The following is a 22,609-nucleotide window of genomic DNA, read 5'->3' on the forward strand; positions in this document are numbered from 1 at the left end:
GCCAGATGAGCCTCACCAACTCCAGAGACAACCAATGACACACAGGGAAGCCAATTTGTAATGAAGATATACAAGACAACTGCTAAAATGAAGAAATTAAGCATCATAATTTACCTCTAATATGTGTTCTGCTTGCTGCTCCCGATCAAGTTTCCTTGATGTTGTTGTAATTAGACCTGCAAATATAAACAAGCAATTTGTTAATCCTTGGGGCAGAATACAGGAGAAGAGACAGAAAGGGGAAGAACATGGAAAGTACTCCAAATACAAGTCAATAAACAATACTATATGCCAAGACTTTGGAAATAATGCTCTTTAATTTATTCACAGTTGCATTACATTTAAATACTAATTTCTAGTTTGCTGTAAGAGTCAATGCCAGGATTTTTACCTTGGTTTACGAACTTAATCCATTCTGGAAGTCCGTTCTTAAACCAAAGTGTTCTTAAACCAAGGTGTGCTTTCCTATAGCAGCGGGAGACCCAATTTAGAAATGGAACACACTCAACACATTCTGCTTCCAAGGCAAAGTTCACAAACCAAAACACCTACTTCCAGGTTTGCAGCATTCTTAATCCAAGTGGTTCATAAACTAAGCTGTTCTTAAAGTGTACCACTGTACTGAACAGTACTTAGATACACTTTCAGTCGGACTTTGTTGACCTCTCATCTTCTGGAAGGGCACCCTCTAGATTCCAAAAGATTATACACCCTTAATGTGTTCCACCATCTGACAGAATGATGGTGAACACTTATCCATCCAGGCTCTCTCTGACAAGACTCTCTAGAGCAGTGTTTCCCAACCACTGTTCCGCGGCACACTAGTGTTCCGTGAGATGTTGCCTGGTGTGCCGCGGGAAAAATTAAAAAATCTGATAGATTTTTTTTTTTTAAAAAGTCAAATTTTTGATTGGGGCGCCGTCACTAGATGACCCCTGGGGTTCCCTCCCTCCCTCCCGCTCTGCGCCTCCCTCCTCCTACTCCTCCTCCGGGGAGGCCCTTCCTGGCTCTCGGCCAAGGCTTGGCGGCTGCCACTCACTCACTCGCTCGCCCACCCGTCCCTCCATCCCTGCACCCGGCCTCTCCCCCTCCGTCCCCGGCGCGGGGGCTGCCGGGATCCGTAGTCCCCTCGCCCTTGGGCTCTGCGCCCATGCGGGGTGCGCAAACTACGTTTCCCAGCGTGGCATGGCGGGTCGGGCGTTTTGTTTGAAGCGCTCTTCTCCCGGCCATGGAATGAGCGCAGCGGCGGCGGCCGGGCGGGCAGGGGCTCTTCCGCGCAGACCCCGCGCAGACCCCGCGCAGCCTGCCTGCGCCCCCGCGGAGATCGGGCGGCAGGATGGAGCCCGGGGATCCCCGCGGAGGCGGAGCGGCGGAGGCTGCCCCCCAGGTAGGGCTGCGTCGGGGGGGGGGTTATTTTTGCAATGCTGCATCCGCGCCGGAGGGGACGCATCGGACCGCGGGGAGACCCCTTGGCGGGCGTGCAAGGCAATGCATGTGTGCAGGTGTTGCATGGAGTGCAGTGCAATGCAATGGCAACGCGGCGCCCTGCATGCATGCATGCAACTTCCACCGGCGCTCCAGACTTGGCAGGTGAGGGGGGTCCCCAGTGGCGGCAGAGAGAGCCGGGAGGGCGAAGGGGAGCCGGGGGGAGCAGCGCTGCTCCCCGAGCCGAGCCCGGGGGGAAACTTCGGCGTCGTTGCGCCGGGTGTTGGAAGCGGAGGCTGGCGGGGGCCCCTCACCTGCAAAACCTGGTCGCCTCTCATATATTTCGTGCATTGCATTCATCGCCCGCTTTCTCCTCCAAGGAGCTCCCAGGGGCGCGTGTGGTTCTCCCCGTGTTATCCTCGCAACAACAGCCCTGCGAGGTGGGTCAGGTGAGTGGCCCAAGGGAGCACCCAGGGATTGTCCTGGCCAGGTGGGGTGTCCTGGTAATGGTGGTGTGCCTCAAGATTTTTTTCATGAAACAAGTGTGCCTTTGCCCAAAAAAGGTTGGGAAACACTGCTCTAGAGCAGGCATAGGCAAACCCGGCCCTCCAGATGTTTTGGGACTGCAACTCCCATCATCCCTAGCTAACAGGACCAGTGGTCAGGGATGATGAGAGTTGTAGTCCCAAAATATCTGGAGGGCCAAGTTTGCCTATGCCTGTTCTAGAGCATGGATGTTCCTATCTTCCAGTACATTTTTTTCACCTGCACATTTTAGTGGCTTGCACTGAAAAGCAACATGGCAGACAGAAGCGATGAGAGTATTTTACAAAACATAGCAACAGCAACCCGATTGTTGTTGTTTTGGAAAACCATAATATAGTTCTCCAAAATGTCTTTATAGACAGCTACTTAATGGTAAAAATGGTCTTCTTCTAAAATTCACATTTGTACTCCAAACGCATCTTGACGATTGCATCCATTAAGTCTCAAATCCATCCATTATGCCTCAAAGCCAGAGGTGCATTCCTGGATGTAGTTATTTGGCAAGACGCTTTAGAATGTTTTTCATTTTAAGCATGAGTGGCTCTATTGAACTATTTGGCTTAACTGGAGCTTAAATAAGTTCCTTTATTTAAGTACTTTAGCAATGTTGCTTGGTAATTTAGAAACAGGCTCTTACTCTGTGGCCCTAAATACAATTTCAGCAGTCGAGAAGGCAAGGAAACATTCTTGGGATTGGGCGTGTGTATCACTTTAGCAGGAGTCCTCTTTCTCCATTACCCTTTAAAAGAGTGTAACTGATGTGAATGGGAGTGATAATAAGCAATAATGTTAATGTAAGTAAAATACGGCACTTGCCTAGCTATCTCAAATCAATAAAGCAACAATTGCATCATTGTTTGAGTATTTGTGTGTGCCTGTTGCCAAGGAAGAGGGTAGGACTTCTTGCAATGGATCAAAGGTTAATATTTTATCTCATACCTGATATTTCACAGAAACACTCACTATGTTATCAGCAGTCAGGAAATGTAGGAACAAGTTTCGGCAAAACTACTGTGAGCACGTGTGCCTGCGCGCCAAACTACTTCCTCGGTCTCTTTAAGCAGCATGCAGATGCCAAGATAGGGGATTTTGTGGTTTTTCAGGCAATAGTGTCTTAAGTGACAGAATGCAGGGAAAGGAAACAGGTCCTTAAGATATGGGCTTGATGGCCGGAGAACAACAGTACAGAGACTAGGAAGGTAAATGTAGGCATTCTAAGGCGGTAAGATGAATTGGCCTCTCATATCTTTATATTTCAGTCCAAAAGCCATGTATCCTTATAGTTTGCTGGAATGCTGAAGTAGCACTTAAATCACACACAGATTTGATTGCAGCTGAAGACAGGTATAATAAAAATATAAAAAGAGGGCTCACACCCATTCACAACATGGCAAACCTTCCCAGTTGTATTATCAGGTGAGCATGCTGAAAGATCCTTTTATCCCCCCATAAGCTCATCATTCCTACAGCTCCATGCTCACCAGACAGCCTCCCTTTTCACCTCACTATTGCTTCCTCCTCATCCTCCAGCTGGTGAGAGTTAATAAAGTGGCCCACTGCCAGGCGCCTGAGTTGTGATCAGGTTGTGCTCTTCCATCTCAGGAACTGAGCTGCAGGGCACTTGATTAAGTTCCCTCACCTGGACGTGGGAGAAGCAGCAGTATGGAGCGATCAGACAGGGAGGGTTCAGACAGATGGGCTGGAAGTAGCATTTGATTTATCGGTATGCTTGCCTGATTGTTCTGTCGTGAAAGGAGGTTTGCAGCACTGCGGAAGAAAAATTCTGTGCTAAATCTGCCTCCATCTTTAAATCATTTGTAAGCAGTAAAATATACTGCTCTCAGCACATGTTTACTCAAGCAAACCTCACTCATTCAGAATCTATCTATCTATCTATCTATATCTATCTATCTATCTATCTATCTATCTATCATCTGCCTGCTTCCAATGTATGCCTCAGGGCCATACAATATATCTGCCACAAGGAATCTGTCTCATGTGGTGGCAGCGCCATTAAAAAAATTAACATAATGGGGCGCATTATGTTTTGAACCGTTGTTTCAAACTGCTAAACAATCAAACACACTCTTATTTTTATACATACTAGATTGGCCTGGTTTTTATTTGTTTGTTTGTTTATGGATTGTTACCTTCAGATTTACTTGCATCCAAGCAATATAAACCAAGATAAACGTGTCCGCTTAGAGACTGGCAGGGATTAAATTCAGAAGTAATCCCAAACTTTTGAGCATGTAAATCCCATTATCTCCTGTAAAGACTCATTAAACTCCTTATTAAGCCTCTACTCTTTCTCCCGCCAGCATACACCACAGTTCTATGCTTTCCAGAACACGCCAGCAACCAAGCAACAGGCAAAAGCCATTCAGAGATCAACCACAAGGAAACAATCCATTTAAGTCTGTTTAAATATGTCCCAATTCTTAGCTTTTCGGCATCAAATACGCACATTTCTGATCATAATCTTCTGCTGCCCTACAATATAATTCCAAGCTGCAACCATACATTTTAACAACTACTAAAAATAACAGGATCATCTGGGGATTAGGGGCTTGGTGCCATCAGTATGCTGGTGACACACAGCGCGCGCTCTCTCTCTCCCCTTTTCATCTGAGTCCATGGAGGCTGTTGGTACTAAGATAAATTGACTGGATATGGGTCAACAGACCTGAACCTAACCAGGACATTAGAGTTGCCACTGGTCAGGAAGAATGCAAATAAAAGAATAGAGTTGTTGTTTGTTTTGGATGGGATGGCATTATTGCTAAAGAAATAAAAAATATCAGGTCTGCAGTTCTGGAGCACTCCTTGACCCAGTTTTGCTGCAAGATTTGTTGCACGTGGTGACTGCACCCGAGTAGTTTCAAAATATTGAGGTTTCAGAGCAACGTCCTTCGCCAGCTATTTGAGCACTGCTCCAATGCCTCGAGCTGTAATATCTTGCCAGCACAGCATTTCTAACTAGTGTAACACCTATTTACTGGCACATTTGGCTTGTACAGTCAAGCTACCAAATAATGCAAGTGCCTTAAATTATCATTTTAGTGTGTAAGCATGGACCCTGCTTTTCAGAGAACCATTCTTGTGACATAATTGACAAAGACATCAAATCCTCTTCTGGTAGAGGAGAATTAAGCACCTTTATATTTATTAAAGCAGAGAGGTCGGGAAAGCGTGTTCTCATAAAAGAGAGAGCACGTGTTGCGGATGGGGCCGAACAAAACCCCCAGTTAGTGACCAGGCCATTGATGGCAATGGGCTGGAGCAGATTGGAAGAAGTTGTTACTGGGGTAAATTTGATGTTGCCAATTTAGGGGTGGGATTAATGCCCTTATATAAGCAGGGTCCACAGCTTTCTCTTTCTCTTTTGCTGTGGACATCGGATCTCCCGCCCGCCCTCCCTTGCTTTGGGCTTGCGCTTTGACCTTGCTCTGCCTGTCATGGGGTCGTTCGCCTTGGTGCGAGGGCCCAGTAGGAATTTGTCCAATTGGCTGATTAGTGCGTGCCTTTTGGGTTTTGCCTACTGCTTAGCAAATCGTCACAACTTGTAAGGTTGGCGGTTAGGCATTGGTTAAAATTGGTTGGTGGAGGGGTATGGATTGGCTGTGCCTGCCCCTCCAATGCTGCTGCTGACGGGTATTCCGTTAAAGGAATTCTGAAGCTTACCATCCCCTTCGTCCAAACCCTGACGGCAGGGTGCGGGCCGCGTAAGCTTCAAGGAACATGCGCGGAGCAGTGAGGGCCTGTTACACAGCTCCATCTGACTCTGACCATGCTTCCTCCGGGACTGGCTACGGAGTCAGTGCTGTCCCCCCAAGGCGGGGGGGGGGGACAGGTAGTCATAACCAATGCCTAAGCAACCACTCTCAATTTGTATAAAAATAAAGTTGTGGCCAAAATTATGCCAAAAACCTTAAACAAAAATTACGTGTGATGTCTGAGTTATTGGGGTAGGGGTTTTGGGGGACCTCAGCACGCAAACTTGTAGCCACTGCGAGAGGTGAGGTTACAGGAATTGAGGCAGAGGGCCCTTTCGGTAGTTGTGCCTGTCCTGTGGAATGCCCTCCCAGCAGATGTCAAACAGATGTGATTTTGAAAATACATCTGAAGGCAGCCCTGTTCAGGGAAGTTTTTAGCATGTGATGTTGTGTTGTGCTTTCACTATTTTTGTTGGGAGCCACCTCAGAGTGGCTGGGGCAACCCAGTCAGATGGGTGGCAAATAATAATAATAATAATAAATACCCCCAGCCACTCTGGGCGGCTTCCAACAAAATATTAAAATACAGTAGTCTATCAAACATTAAAAGCTTCCCTAAACAGGGCTGCCTTCAGATGTCTTCTAAAACATCTTGTTTTTCTCTTTGACATCTAGTTCTCTTTGACATCTCGTGGGAGGGCATTCCACAAGGCAGGTGCCACTACCGAGAAGGCCCTCTGCTTATATTAATAACAACAAGAAGAACCCCCTAAGGGTAAAATCTGACAAGATGGGCGGAGTCCCCTGCCAGTCAATCAGCACAGCGCTTTGAAGTGGACTTCTGAAGATATGACAATTGGCTGACCATTGGATCTTCCGAAGCTCCATTCAAAGTGGTGCAGAAAACAGTACTTTGAGAAGGGCTTCTGAAAATGTATTAAAGAGCCCCCTCTCAAAGCACTATCTCATCATGCCCTTTGAAAGAGGCTTTGTTGGCACCACTGAAGAGCTGGTCAGCTATGTCTGCAAATAATATTTTAACTAAGACCCACCCTCACCTATCCCCACCTGCCCGGTCAGGTGTAGTGCAGAAGGGTGTGGATTGGCTAAAGTGGCCGGGCAGACCTAATTAAAAAGACACAATATGAATCTTTGCAATTAATTACATCACAAAAGAGATAATTCAACCCATATCTCTAATTATTCCACTTGAGCGCTGCCTTCAAAACTGCACAGAACAGTATTGGTATGACTGTTTCAGGACTGTATAATGTGGTGGTGGTGGTGTTGTTTTTAAAAAGTACAACCTTATATTTTAAATGCAGTATTCTATTCTATTACTCCATATTTTTTAAAGTAAACATGGGATAGGAGCAGGAAAGCAGAAATATATATATATATCACCATGTATATTGACAGCTTTTTTTACCTGTTTTGATGGTTTCATTGTTTGACATCAGATTCACCAGACTACGAGTTTGAATGATTGGAAAGGCTAATATTTGAACAAAATGCTTCTAGAGGGCTGAGTGAGAAAGCTTTTCTAGATGGCTTTCTTTCATTGACTTTAGAAGCTTTGTACTGTTTGTTTGAAAAACTGGTCTCAAATGGCTTAGGATGGCAGTGGGTTTGAAAAACGATACTGTACAGGACTCCCTTGTTTACTTCTCAGCAGGGCAAAAGGGAACATGTAAGAAGACTGAAAACCCATAAAAGTGAAAAAGGAGTATTTCTTCTAATTTGAAGCACGGCGGCAGAGTGCAAGATTAAAGTGGGGAAATTGTGCTGCCCTTCTGCAAATAACAAAATGACATGGACGAAACAGATGACAGTAAGGGGCGAAGACGGAATTTGTTTCCAGCTCTCTTCTCTGATCACACTCTTACACTTCCTTGACTTATCCACTGAAGGAGATCCATATGCAGAAGTAGCTTTCTGCAAATATCATTAGCTGGGCTGGAAACAATCAGCCGAAATCAAATGTGCATTCAAGTACAGAATGTCATCTATTCACACGATCTTCCTTTTGGTGGAATACACATTCGCATACATACCTAAAATGCACATCTCCAATACAGGTGTATTTGAATGTATATGAGTGTTTGTTCCATTGAAAGCAGGATATTGTGGACAGAGAGAACTCTGTTTATGCTGCAAGGTTTTAAAATAGTGAGAGGCACAAGGGAGGAGAGTGCTGCTGGGCTCATATGCTGCCTGAGGGCTTCCCATGGCCATAACGTTGACTGCTTTAAGACACCAGACTACATCGGTCTTTAGTCTGATCCAGCAGGGCTTTTCTTATGCACCAAGGTTGGTTTCTCCCCAGTGAGACCAGAAGCAGCAAAACAGGCATGACCCAGTCATGCCTGGTAAACCATCAACTACTGCTTACCCTGATGCCTGAACACTACCAGTCCCTACAAGTAGATACATCTCTGGTTGTCTCTTGAAATCGCTACTCCTAATCCAAGGAACATTAACAAAATATTGAAGAGTAAACTCCATGCCTCTTCACAGTCTGCCACTGGACCTCTGTTCAGACTGGCACAGCAAACCTATGCTCTTCTAATCAGAGACAACTACATGTGCATGTTTGTAAAGGACGTCTGTAGTGACAGAATTGTAAGAGTTGGAAGGGATCTCCATGGTCATCTAGAAATGCAGGAATCTCAACTAAAGCATCCACGACAGATGGCCATCCAACCTCTGCTTAAAAACCTCCAATGAAGGAGAGTTCACCATCTTCCGAGGGAGTCTGTTCCACTGTCAAACAGCTTTTATTGTCAGAAAGTTCTTCCTGATGCTGAGTTGGAATCTCCTTTCTTGTGACTTGAAACCATTGGCAAGAGTCCCACCCTCTGTTGAGGCCTACTCTTTGCTCAGGGGTCAGCTGCTTCACTCGAAAGTGGGCATTCTTCCTGCACTCCCTGGTCACTGTCATCACAGTTTACAACTCCCCATACATTGGGGGCTAGAGGAGCAGTGATGGAACTGAGACAATGACTGCATCCCCTGCTGTCCCCATATGTACAGAACATGGAGCTAACGTTAAGAATTAGCTTATTACAGAAAAAAATGTGTTTATGTAATACACATATACTCCACCTTTCTTCCACAGAAGAACTCAAGGCTGTGACACCTAGGTAGTCTTCCATCTCAGAAATAACCAGATGCAGACCCTGCAAAGCTTCAGCAAGGCATTCTGCACCTTCAGATCTAAGTTCTGAACTTACTGTTTAGTAGAGATATCAGGTGCCCACTTTTCATACTTTGCATATTTGTCTGAAGCTTCTCCAACAAAACCCCCAATCCCAACTACATAAAAAAGGATAAATTTGTGACCCATGTAGGACTTGCAGGAATTATTTTGTGCCTCGGTATAATTGCTCCACTGAACTTAACTTTAAATCATGTTCAGGGGAAAGTACAAACCTCTCCATTCTTAAGGAAATCAGCCCTGAGTGCTCACTGGAAGGACAGATCGTGAAGCTGAGGCTCCAATACTTTGTCCGCCTCATGAGAAGATAAGACTCCTTGGAAAAGACCCTGATGTTGGGAAAGATGGAGGGCACAAGGAGAAGGGGACGACAGAGGACGAGATGGCTGGCCAGTGTTCTCGAAGCTACCAGCATGAGTTTGACCAAACTGTGGGAGGCAGTGGAAGACATTAGTGCCTGGTGTGCTCTGGTCCATGGGGTCACGAAGAGTTGGACACGACTAAAACAACAACAGCAACAACAAACTTTGCATGCCTTGAGTCACTTTGAACTCAAAAGTATACCCTGCATTTAGTTCTGTTCTTTCTGCGTGTGCAGAGAACCAAACGAAAGCGGAACTTGCTTTTAGTATAGGTTCCTTCATCAGGCGAAGTCTAAAACTTTCAAATTCCATAAACAAGCTAATGCAGCTTGCACAAATTATGCTGCCTATCCACCAGTTCAAAAACATGTTGAGCTCTTAATAAAAGTCATCATTATGCACAAGAATATATATGGGACAGAATTATGCATTTTGGAAGTCTGGAAGATGCTTGTTATTCTTGTTCCTGTTTTAGCTCATTTTTTTCTTTTTTAAAAAATCACCTTTCATCTGTGTTTACAATGACACTACCATCTCTTTACAACTCTGCTATCAAATATTGCTTAAGGACATATGATCACTACATAACAGTTCACAACATTTTCATTACCGTCTCTAGACATAAACTGATATGAAACAACTGGGATCCATAATCTGTATGGTTGGATAATCGTCTTTACTGAACTGGAAAACAACACTTATTACACAATTATAGAAATGATTTTCACCTGGAGGAGAATTTTTATTTATTTCCAACACAAAAGGAACTGAACATAGCAAATGAATGGAAATTTGTGTTTTCCTGCTAATGTAGTATGTGACTTAAACCTGATGCAGGAAATATAAAACCTCAAGCAGTTAAACAAGGGAGGCATCCTCCATGACAGGCTATTGTGCAACTACAGGTCATTTATTTCCGCACAAAGTGGTTTCCCAATGTTATAGGAAGTCTTTGGATGTTGTTTACAGCTGCACCCATTTCCGATTTCATTTTACTCAATCTTCAGATCTTCCACCACAGTTCCCTAGAAGGGTCAGGAAAGTTGTAAGATGATAGGAGAAGTAAGGCAGACTATCTGCCGTTGGCTCTCCGCATTTTACGAGTTCACAGTGCTTTGAGGATTAATAGACACCAGTAAACCTTGTAGTGAGATTCCTCTGCCCTTGTTAACAACAAATTAATTCCTTTGTTTAAACTTTATGGAAGTCTCCATCAATATGCTGAGTTCACTAGGATGCGGAGCATGCTTTTGATAACATTGCTCAAATAATAAAGAAAACAGGAAAGCTATTTTTTATTAAGGAGAGACAGATAAATGGGACAAGATACAAATAGGACTTTATTTTGTGAGTCATTTTTTTATGAATAAAGTGACTAATAAACGCAAATAGTAACTATGAAACTATGTTTTTGAAACAGAGCAGACACAAAAAGTCTAATAGGTATCAAAATGCAGATCCCTGCATGAATCAAGCAGAAATGTATCCACAAAGACTTTATTGCCTCCGTTTTTATATCTGTAAATGAAGCCTAGTCAAAATAATTCTTTAAAAGTTTGTAAACATAAGAAATGAGGCACACTAATCTAGCAAACACACCTCTCGATTTTTCAGATAAAATATAGTCTTGAGTAGCCTGGAGAAGAGGAAGCAAGGCTTTTTTTTCAGCAGGAACCCGATGGAACTCAGTTCCAGCACCTCTCAAATGGGAGCCATTTCTACTATTAGAGAACAACTGAGGCGATCGTGGTGAGTTCCGGCACCTCTATCTAGAAAAACAGCCCTAGGAGAAACCATACTGATGAATAGTATTCTAACCAATAGCCCATGAAGGAAGCCATTGTCAGTAACCAGTACCCCATTCACACTAACATGGCACATAGAAATCATCACTATGTAGTAAACATAGGCTAACATGTTAATAATAGCAAGCCTGAACATGAGAAGATGTTTTCTGTCCATGTGCCTGTTTAACAGATGTTAACTAATGCATGTGTGCTGTCACTGTTAACAACACACCTTTCATAGAGCATCTAGCTGCTATACACCTGCTACCAGCAAGGCACAGTTTCACTTCAAAATATCCTCTCTCAGCATCTTTTAACACCAGGACCTCAAGCTTCAAACCAGGAACCTTTCAGTAGTGCTGGGCTAACATATCTGCATTTAAAACAGATCCATGGAGAATCAATCAACCCTTTTTTGTTTGGGAGTTGCAATTTAATGGTTGTAAGTCCCCAGGTAATTAACAAGCCTCTCCTTCTCTCTACTTGAATTCAAGTGCCTCACATGGCTGAGCCATTAGCACTGGGGCGGCTTAAATCGCAGCCATTGTCTTCCAATTTCATGTGGTGCTTTCATGCTTAACAATTAAATAAAAGTTGAATGCTTTCCTTCTTCAAAGTGCAAGGAGACAGAAAGATGGAATTGGTTCAAAATAAAATGAACTCCCCCCCCCCAAATCCTCCAAGAGAGAGAGAGAGAGAGAGAGAGAGAGAGAGAGAGACCTGCACACACAACTTTATGAATACTGACAGCTACTGGGAAATAGAACATATTCAGAAAGAACTGAAACAACGGGTTTTTCTGCAATACTGAGCAAGAAATATTTAAAATGCAACATTTTACTTAAGCTTACTTAAGTAAGCTTAAGCTTACTTAAGCTTCCTACCAAAGCTTAAATTCAGTCTGAATTTTGTCTTCCCCTCTATTTCCCATGTTCAGGCAGTGAACACCATTGTTTCTGTAGCAAAAATAGCATGATCCACCCTAATGTTTGCAGAAGTACAATTTTTTTATGGGGGGGGGCGACCCTACATAGAGAGAACCACAAAAACAGCCCAATCAGGACTCAGTCTTCTTGGGTGGCCAGTGGAGGTTGATCAATATTTGAATTCTGAATAGCTGTGCTCTATATATACCACATTATTCCTGTTTACAACTCATTGAAGTCTACGTTTGTGTGCATATAAAAGCAGGGGATCTTGTGGTTTTGTTCATCTATTATTTTACTTTATATCTGTATTTGTCTTTGAATTGTTTTTTCATCAAAGCAGTAACTGAAATATCAAAATTAAAAAGGAACATTGATGAACGCTTGCTGGGTTTTTTTTGGGGGGGGGTTTGAATGAAATGCTTATATTTTTGCTACTCTTGCTAAGCAACATCTAAAGGTAGGAAGTGACCCAAATAATTTAGTGCAGAAAACTAGCAAACATTGAAGGTATTCATGGCTCAAGAATTTTGGAGAAAATGCCATTGACCAGAAAGAGAAAGGCGTATAGGTGCCGCGGGGGTGGGGCTTTGAGATATGTATCAAAAAAAGGAAACAGAAAAATTATATACACAGAAAGATCTAAGACACAACATTCGTAGCATATTTAGCCTTAATCCATTGCTCAAATGAAGAAGGGCAGAGAGGTGAAGGAAACTGTCTGAAAAGCTAATGAATGGAATAAATCACCCCTTTAAACAGATGGATACAAGGATCAAAACTATGAAATAGTCAAAAAGCTAGCTACTCTCAAGATTGAATGACCACCAGTTTTTCAGTTAATCTTGGCTTGATTTTCTCCTCATCCTCTACTCCCATGGTCGTATTCCCACTGACAGTATTAGATCCAGGAAAGGAAAAATGTAGGTCTGTATTAATGAAACTGTACATCTTGAAGTAGGTATAGACTAGTGATAGGACTGCAAGCTGCTGGTTGGAAATTTCAACATGGATTGCCAGTCTCTGGCCCTGTGTAATTTTCATTTCAATGCAAACTTCACATACAATGCGCTTCAGCAGTTCTTGATGGAAGTTTGCAGAACAAGTAAGAGCAGAAACACACAGTTAAGATGATGAAATATCCAAGATTTCTTTGCAAACCATTTCAATATTATTCCAAAAGATTAACCCAAATGTTAAGATAAAAGGTAAAGGGACCCCTGACCATTAGGTCCAGTCGTGGCCGACTCTGGTGTTGCAGCACTCATCTCGCTTTATTGGCCGAGGGAGCCGGCATACAGCTTCCGGGTCATGTGGCCAGCATGACTAAGCCACTTCTGGCGAACCAGAGCAGTGCACAGAAATGCCATTTACCTTCCCGCTGGAGCGGTACTATTTATCTACTTGCACTTTGATGTCCTTTCGAACTGCTAGGTTGGCAGGAGCAGGGACCGAGCAACAGGAGCTCACCCCGTTGCGGGGATTCGAACCACCTACCTTCTGATCGGCAAGTCCTAGGCTCTGTGGTTTAACCCACAGTGCCACCCGCATCCCATACAATGCTAAGATAGGTGGCACAATAACTGAATATTGCATTTCTTGTTTGTAAACTACTCACAAAGTAAAGAGTGGGGAACCTGCAGCCCTCAGGCTATTTTCATGATGTTGGAAAGAAAAAATGGGGAAGGGGGACAACAGAGAGAGGGGGAAAGGGAGGGAGGGGGAGGAGATATGTCCCAACCGCTCTTGGCTGTGTCTCTGTGCTAGATTCAAAAATGGAGTTTGTCCCCATTACCTCTGGGTTATGCTTGGGCCAAAGTTTATTCCACCAAGATATTAAGGGGACTCTTGTGAATGTCTCTTACTTGGGTGGATTTCCCCAATAGTTCCCATTGCTTTAACCGAGAGAGCAAACATGCTCAATCTTAGCCAAGCCCTGCAAGAGGTAGAATTTTGATTTTATGTGATTTGATTTTTAAATTAATTCCAGGATTAGAGTGGAGGGATCCTCTAAGCTCCTCACCACTTTATTTTCTCTGGTGGCTGGGAATTTATTCGTCCACTGAGCTCACATTGGTGGAGTCAAGACAACGGAGTTAAAATTTAACTAAAACATGTCAAAAGTATACCCAACAAATAAAGAGAATGCAAAGTAAAAGTTTCTCATGCCTCCAAAGATACGGCATTCTTTTGGTAAAAGTGACCCATGAGATCATCCCAGAGGATAACTCAACACAGGACTAATCCTACACAAACTAGGTCAAGAAGCTACACAAAGCTTAAACCTTCATCCCCACTTATACCATTGATTTCCACATACAGTATAATATTGACAGTCTAACCAGTATCCAATTGGTTCTCCAAAACATCCCCCTTCTCTCAAATGATTATCTTTAGCTGACACTCCAGGTGCCTAGTACATGTATTGCTTATGTATCAAAATACTCATCTTCCTATATTTATCAAAAAGTCCAATAAATATTTGCACAGTTCCTGTTACTTCATTGCATCCCCTTTCCTAATTCCAACCTGTTATATTTCCAGATACAATTCATCAGGTAGGAAAATCCCAAGTGTTTTCCCTCTACCACTGAAGGCTAGTAGTTCAGCAAAGCTATGCAGTACAAACTTCCTGGAATTACTAATTCATACAACTGAAGGATCACATGTTTGTTCACCACATTAAAAAAGAGGACTTCCTAACCCATGGAACATCAGGATACCAGGGAGAAAAGCCTAAGACTTAATTTCTAATCTGCAGAAAGATTTTGTCCACAAAGCATTCAAACGGGATTCTCCATTGCATTCTGAAATGACGGCAATTCAGATTAGGGTGTAGATCACCTCTGAATCAACAATCCTATTCATGGAGTCCTGCACAAGTACAAATCAGAATTCAGAATCAGAGATGTTCCTCTCTTTTTCCCAATCATGTCTTTCCTTTTCTATTTTTAAAATGTAGAATCAATTCATAGCTGCAAATGTCAAGAATGGTATTCACTTACCAGTTTTTGGATTAATGAAGAAGAATCCCTGTGGATTTCCACTGGTAATCTTGTAGGTCAGCTTGTCATTGGACCCTGAGTCTGCATCAAATGCCTCAATCTGAATGACCGACATATCCTTAGGTGAATTTTCCATGACTTCTGGGTAATAAACAGGCTGAGTCGTCTGCGGAGCATTGTCGTTGACATCCCCAACTTCTATATAGATTTCAACGAAGGAAGACAGAGGCACAACACCCCTGTCTGTTGCATAAACAGTAAGCCAGTAATGGGAAGTAGTCTCACGGTCAAGGAAATCAACAGTGGCTATTGTACCTGCATAGGAAAGAGAGAAAAAGAAACAGTGTTGAACATCATATCTACACGATTGATTTTATCGAACATGGCAGCTTTTTTTTTTTTTTAAAAAAAAGTCTTTGCCACAAGTCACAAATGAAAAAGCATAATGGTTTCCACAGCCTTGCTATTTTGTATAGACCAAAATGAAAAATTCTACTTTTATATATGGCACAAAACTCAATAAAAGGCAGTTAGTGATCACAAATGAATTGTAAGGGAAAATTCAGCCAATGACTGTAGACCATAAAGTATAGAAGCATGAGAGGTAAGAATCAGTATTAGGTACGAGGCCTGTTCATATGTTACCTGTCACTCAATGCACTTGTCACCTTTTCCCTGAAGGAAAAGATGGGTGTACACAAACTTGAGTTCTGGTCCTTTCCCCCTTGTAGCATCCCAGTGATAAAAGCAACGGCTGTAAAGGCCCTAAACTACTTATTTTTTGTATCAGGCCCTGTCTACACCATGACATAAATGTGCTACATGAAGTAGTTGGGGCCTGCTGGTTTGTCATGGAGTGGCTTAAAAAATTAAACTAGCCTTTGGCAGGCCCTTTTTTTTTTTTTTAGAAACCTGGCAATATGGCATGATTTCATCACCGTTGTGGCTTAGGTAGGGAACCACAATGTGGACAGAATGATAACAGGACAGAGATCTGCAGCTGTGGAGCTCTCCAAACTATTTTGGATGGATGGAAGGTAGCTATCTGAAAGTACAGTATTTGTCAATTTAGGACATTAATGCCCACTTTTCAATTTGCATAAAATTCCCAAAGCATGTAACAAAGGGGGGGGGATAGACCAGTACTGAATGCTTCACATCAGCCCTCCACTATACTAAGTTTCTCTTCTTTTCCAAACTTTGCCTTGTGAGGAATGGAGAAGGAAAACTGGTAGCAAAAACTGCTGAGGTCAGCAGAAGAACTATGTTTAAATGTGTAGAGTTTTCAGTGACAAAATGAACACCTGCACTACCTACACAGAAGCCTCCAATACCGCCAGTAATGCTGGGAGTTGTAGTCACTAAGATGGCTCCTCTGAGAGCTATTCTTTGACACCAGTTTCATACTACCATAAAGCTAGTTTGGAAATGCAGGGAAACCAATAGCAAACAAGGCTAGAGACAGCTGGCATCAAGGTGAGCTCATTATGAGCCAAGGTAAACTCTGGAGCGGAATTTTATCTGCTTCAAAATTGGGGAGCCTTTTATAAATCAGCCATGTTCGATTCCAGTCCTGACCCACTCAAATTCAATTCCCCTGTCTCAATGTCTAGTTTAAATAATCCTTAAAGAACTGCTCTTTAAGGAATTTCTGAACTACCACCAGATGTCACTGTAGAAGCTAAATTGTAAATGTAGCCAAGCTGAGACAATATGAAAGGCAAGCAAGTATCAAATTTATAAAGTAGAAATTCGTATCCTGCGCACATTGTCACCTTCTCCTTCAGACAAAAATGATGCTGTAGTGTTTCAGAGAAATCTGCTAATGCCAGTAAAGCACAGCAAAGCCACCTTAGTAAATCTGAAACAAATTGCCTTTTTAGACTTCCAAACCTCTTATTAGCTGCACATTATTCAGCTGCAATCTTCTTTATGCACACATAACAATCACACGCCATTATTGCATCATTGATATAACATTATGCTGCCAGGTTTTATTTCTGCTTTTAATGCTAAGTGTAGAAAACCCACAATAATTACTTGTAAAAAGAACAAGAGTTTGCAGGAAACAAGAGAAGCCAGCAGGTTTGTCTTAAGGAATGTCAAAGAACTACGTTACAGCTGCGTCTTTCAGTAGACCAGACGGAAGATGAACATTTCAGCTCTTCTGCTTCCATTTCTTTTGAGTTGCACAGCCTTTCAAGACAATCCGCTCAAGCAATGCACAGCTGCAACTCATTTTCTGCAGGGGCTATAGGTGTCTTAGAACAGGGGTTGGCAACCTAAGGCCCATGGACCACAAGCTGCCCACAGGGGTCATTTAACTAGCCCACGAGCCACCCCCAAACCAAGCAGCCCACTCATCGAGTCCGCACGCGCTGCGCTAAACCAGCACAGCGCGGGGACTCACTTCTGCGACGCCAAAAATCGCGTCTGCGCATACACAGATGTCAAAAATCACATCAGCGCAAATGCAGATGCCGAAAATCACAGGAACGCGCACTCATGCATGCATGCGCTCTGGACCACAGAGGGATCTCCACTGGAGTGAACCACCCCAGGCGAGGTAAACCTTGCTGACCCATCTTAGAAGGTGGAGAAACTAACATTTTAGCACTGGGAAAATACATGCTGCTTCTAGATGGCTCATCAACTGAGAACCTGACTGCTGTGTGTGTTGTGCTTCTTACACAAGTGCCAGAGGTATCTACACACAACAGCGCCAATGACATTACTAGGGATATGGTTTGCTCCCAACCAGAGCTACCTGTGCCAGAGGGATATTGCATGGGAACTTGACACATCTCAAGCAGTGTCCCTTGTTAACCTTGCACCCAACCATCCACATTATCCTATGCAGCAAGCAGGCAGGTTGGGTAGCATTCTCTGAAGAAATCACATAAGATCAGCCCTATCCTAATGTCTACAGTATTCTGATCCATACTGCAGCACAGTGGGATGATGCCTGGAAGAGCATAACCTATGTGGCCTGGTCAGGGTGTGAGAGTGTGAAAGGGAGTGGATCTTTAACTACCGTAATTCCCAGGAGACATGAAACTGAAGGGCAACTTTCTACACCTTGCCTTAAGACACATCCACTCTCAACACACAAAGAATGCAGCAATATGCTTCTTTGTAAGATTAGACTGTAATGCTATATGACATCTTTGGGAGTAAGTCCCACTGAACTTGGCAGCGATTTACTTATGGGAATATTATTATTATTATTATTTTGGGGGAAAATACAATTATAAAGAAATAAAGTGATACAGAAAAAGAGAAGGAAATGTGAGAGGGAGAAAAAGCAAAAAATGTTTATAAGCAAAATATATACACAAAAATGCAATATATTCTCATATAAATTGATATAGTTTTATTTTCCTAATAGTTATGCAGATGTTAATAGCCTGCTACATTCTGTATATTCTGTATAAACTCACTCCAAACATTATCATATTTATCCAAACAAAGTCTGCATCTGTAAGCAGTCCATTCATAAATTGCAACTGTTGTCATACTGTCAATCCAATGATTAACGAATATCATATCTTTATTACCCCAATCCATCAGTATAAATCTCTGAGCCACCATCTGGGGAGACTTGCATAGGATTGCACTATTAATATTCCACACCTAGGATGACCCTACCTATGGTGCCTCTTTTCTTATGGAAACTCCCTTCCCCGTGCTCATGGAAAATGGGCTCTCTCAAGGGTGCACCACAAACAAGAACTCTCATATTACATGCCCAAGCCCATATTGCTTAAGAGGTGTGAGGGGGAAAGAACCACATATTCTGCTCAAGGTGAATGAGAATGACAATGCATGCATCATGCGCAAGGAATAACCAAACACAGTGGTACCTCGGTTTAAGAACAGTCCGGTTTAAGAATGATTCGGTTTACAAACTCCGCAAAACCAGAAATAGTGTCCCGGTTTGAGAACTTTAACTCGGTCTAAGAACAGAATCAAAACGATGGAAGGGCACTAGAGGCGGGAGGCCTCATTAGGGAAAGCTCACCTCGGTTTAAGAATGGTTTTGGTTTAAGAACGGACTTCTGGAACAGATTAAGTTCATAAACCGAGGTACCACTGTAAAGCAATCATTACAAGAGACTTCCTTGGCACAATTATAATATTCTGCCTGTGTCACATTCTGAACTGGCTCTCTCGAAAGTAGCAGGTTAGTGTTAAAATGGCTTTGTTTTCCCAAGTCTTTCAAGTGGGCAGACACTGAGTGTTAATTAAACCATCCCAGTTACATTTTACAGATCCATTAATACAGTTAAAGGAGTGATGCTGTAATGGAACATTGTTTTTTTTAAAAACAAAACAAAACAAAAAACCCACTTCATTAAAAAGTAGAGATGGTCCTCCTGCTGCCTTTTATGCTTGGCAAGATCAGTAAGACTTGCACAAATGTGGCTGAGTCTTTATTTGGGTCACCGTTCCAGATTACTAGAAAGCCTCGATGGAAGAAAAAAACCCCACACACAGTATACTGCAAAATCAAAATGGGTTCAGAGTTCTTGGAGGAATAACTACATGACACTCTGGTGTAGAATTTTAAGTATTCCAACTGACTGCTTCATTGGACTTAATTTCAACCAAATTTCTGAACTGCATTTGACATGTCATGAAAAGAAACATTGTATTTTCTTGTCAGCAATGGGCCTGTAACTTTTTTTTTTTTAAAAAAAATGACTATACAGTGGTACCTCAGGTTACATACGCTTCAGGTTACATACGCTTCAGGTTACAGACCCAGAAATAGTGCTTCAGGTTAAGAACTTTGCTTCAGGATGAGAACAGAAATCGGGCTACGGCGGCGCAGCAGCAGCGGGAGGCCCCATTAGCTAAAGTGGTGCTTCGGGTGAAGAACAGTTTCAGGTTAAGTACGGACCTCTGGAACGAATTAAGTACTTAAGCTGAGGTACCACTGTAGTACAAATCTATTGAATTTGTGGGCCAAACCAACATAATTACCAATAGGTATCAAAATAGTAGTATCTTCTTTATTTAAAAAAAGGGGGGGCTAGTCTTAGAGCAAGCAGATGTGTGGCAGCCACTTTAAACTCAAGAAACCAGGAAATTGTCCTAAATTTCAACCACATGGAGCCTTCAATTTTCATCAGGTCAGCCAAAACCTCTCCTTAATGAGTGTGGAGTGAAAACTGAGAAGGATATGGACAACACTCAAAAGACAGGGATGTGGTCCACATGAAGTCCTCTAGACTTCTGTGTCTGGTCCTTTGGACTCTTCCCAGGCCACATTCATTCCTCAACACTCACCCTCTTTTCCCAAGCCACATCATTTCCCAGATCTACTTCATATCCTCCTTAAGTGTTTTTGCATGGCCAGAATGTGTCCCTGCTTGCCAAGATGGAGGACAGAAACGGGTGTGAGAGGTGGTGTAGAAACTAGCATACTACTCATTGGATCCACCTTTGTTACTATGTTGTAAACCACTGTGGTATGTAAGTTTCATTCATTCATTCATAAATAAAATAGGCCTGGAAAGCTCAGGGCAAGAAGCAGCCTGTGAGGGGCAGAAATGCAGCAAAAGGCACAGGTGGAAATAACTTTAATTTGGTACATTTGTTGAGGGGCATGACAATTCCCACAGGGCCTAATAAACCACAGAGAGATTAAGCTGGAAGAAGTGTCACCATGCAAAAGCGATACAAGATATGGGATCATTTAAGTGTTTCATGTTAGGTCACAAATTGTCCACGGTTAGCCACAAATTTTAGAACTTTTTAATAAATATCTAATCATTGGAAAGCTTCTGATTCCCAAACTAAATATAGCAATGTTCTGTTTGAAAGCCATGTGTTTCTTGACATCATCACCCTCAATGTAAATGTTCTCTCTCTCTAACCTCTCTTTATCTCACCTACATACCAACTCATGCATTCATTCTCATCTAGGGTCTTTTTTAAGTGAGCAAAAAAAAAAGAAAAAAGAAAAAAAGAGGCCAACTTCCTTGAACCTCTTCTCTTAAGTCTCTATTCTTATGATTGTGCTCTTTGCACTTGTTCCAGCTTGACTGCACTGGTTCCATTAATGATTACCACCAAGGAGCAGGAGCTGACTAAGTTCAGCCAAGCAAAGTGAATCATCCACCCATTCTGAAGCAAAGCATAATATGTTAAACAAATATTTCTTTTATGCACAATGTTGTTTATGAATCTGATTAATAGTGTGACAAGTTACTTTTAGAATGAAGCTGAGGAACACTGAGCAAAAGCATTTATGCTTCCCTATAGTAGCTGCACCCTTCGATTATTAAAATACAGTCACAAAAGTACAAATGTTAGCACCTATAAATACTTTAACTTGGTTTGGATTTATTTATTTTTTTAAAAAAGAATATGAACACAAATTTAAAAGCTCTCCATTTTTAATTTATGCAAAGCTAAACAAATTCTCTGAGCTTGAATTTTCTATAAAGCTTTGAAACTTTTAATATAGCAAACAATGATTTTGGCAACATGCTCGTTCACTTCCTCCACTTGCTCTTGTGTTCTCATACGTTCCTTCATTTTTAATTTATAGTTTAGCACTAATCAGAGTTTACCATTTCGGACAGCACAAGACACTATGGTTAGGGTTAAACTGAAAACCAAAAGGCAAACAATAAGAAACAGGAGAGATGGTGTGGGATATAAAAACCCACCCTAGTTTCCAATCCTCAGTCTCTAAATCATTTTTTGGAGTCTTGCATGCCTTTTGATAAAAAGCGAAATCAAATAAATTAAATGAAAATGCATAAAGATGCTCAATTTAAGTGCACATGCATTTTAAAAGATTGGTATCAGTTTTCTGAAGTTATGCAAAGCATTAAAGCACACTCCCAAAACTAAAGTCAATGGAGTGGTCAAGTTTCCCACTATTAAGAAGCAATAAGTAAGAAGCAAGGACTATTCATTTGACCCTGCCTGACCAGTGAGAGGAGTGGGCTATCCCAGACATAAAGGCTGTCCTCCAGGAATCTTTGGGGAATGAGTATTCCTCACCCCCACCCAAAACACGCACACAAAACTGATGGATGAGGCAACTTATAAACTAGACTTCCCTAATGAAAGCCTAGCTAAATTCAGAGAGCTAATTCAAATTATTGTCATTATCATTACTATACTGATTTTTTTTTATAAAAAAATTCCAGGATTTAAAGACATCAATAGGCCTCTTGGTGGCTTATCACAAGCCTCCATTTCCTGTCACCAGTACAGCTCCAAGCCAAGGGCAGAGGCAGATGAACTGACCTCTGCACCTGATAAGATTGGGCTGCTAGTCAGGTGCAGGAGCAGAGCAAGCTGCCTCACCAACTCCTGGCTGGATGGCAACGGCGCAGCTCTGATATGGAAAGGGATAACAACAGTGTGATGACTTACCCCTGACATGAAAATCGTTTCATGTGCATTTTGTGCTGTATCCACAAAATCAGGGAGAGAACCCAGACCCATGAGGCAGTGGCATTTCTTGACAACCACAAATGTTTTTGTTTCCTGGGGAGATCTGATCTATTTTAAAAGTTCATTTGTAGTCAATTAATTTAGGAATGTTGTGAAGCAACTATAGGTAAATATACTATAACCTTATATAAGCTGCAGGAAAAAAA

At 42.3% G+C, this 22,609-nt stretch overlaps 1 protein-coding gene across 2 annotated transcripts in view; it reads right to left on the minus strand.

Annotated features, from left to right (window-relative positions):
* The window catches only part of FAT1 (FAT atypical cadherin 1), a 126,665-nt gene that overhangs the window by 64,098 nt on the left and 39,958 nt on the right, over positions 1-22,609 (minus strand). For both annotated transcript variants that reach the window (XR_014223508.1, XM_082237960.1), the window contains exons 3-4: positions 14,985-15,299; positions 115-176 (exon numbers count right to left, since the gene is read on the minus strand). Coding sequence is in view for 1 of the 2 variants with exons in the window: in XM_082237960.1 (XP_082094086.1) it covers positions 115-176; positions 14,985-15,299 (377 nt within the window). In the remaining variant the exon portion in view is untranslated. The remainder of the gene's footprint in view (positions 1-114; positions 177-14,984; positions 15,300-22,609) is intronic.

The sequence above is a fragment of the Podarcis vaucheri genome (genome assembly GCF_965113315.1).
Source record: "Podarcis vaucheri genome assembly, chromosome: 9".
NCBI classification, from domain to species: domain Eukaryota; kingdom Metazoa; phylum Chordata; class Lepidosauria; order Squamata; family Lacertidae; genus Podarcis; species Podarcis vaucheri.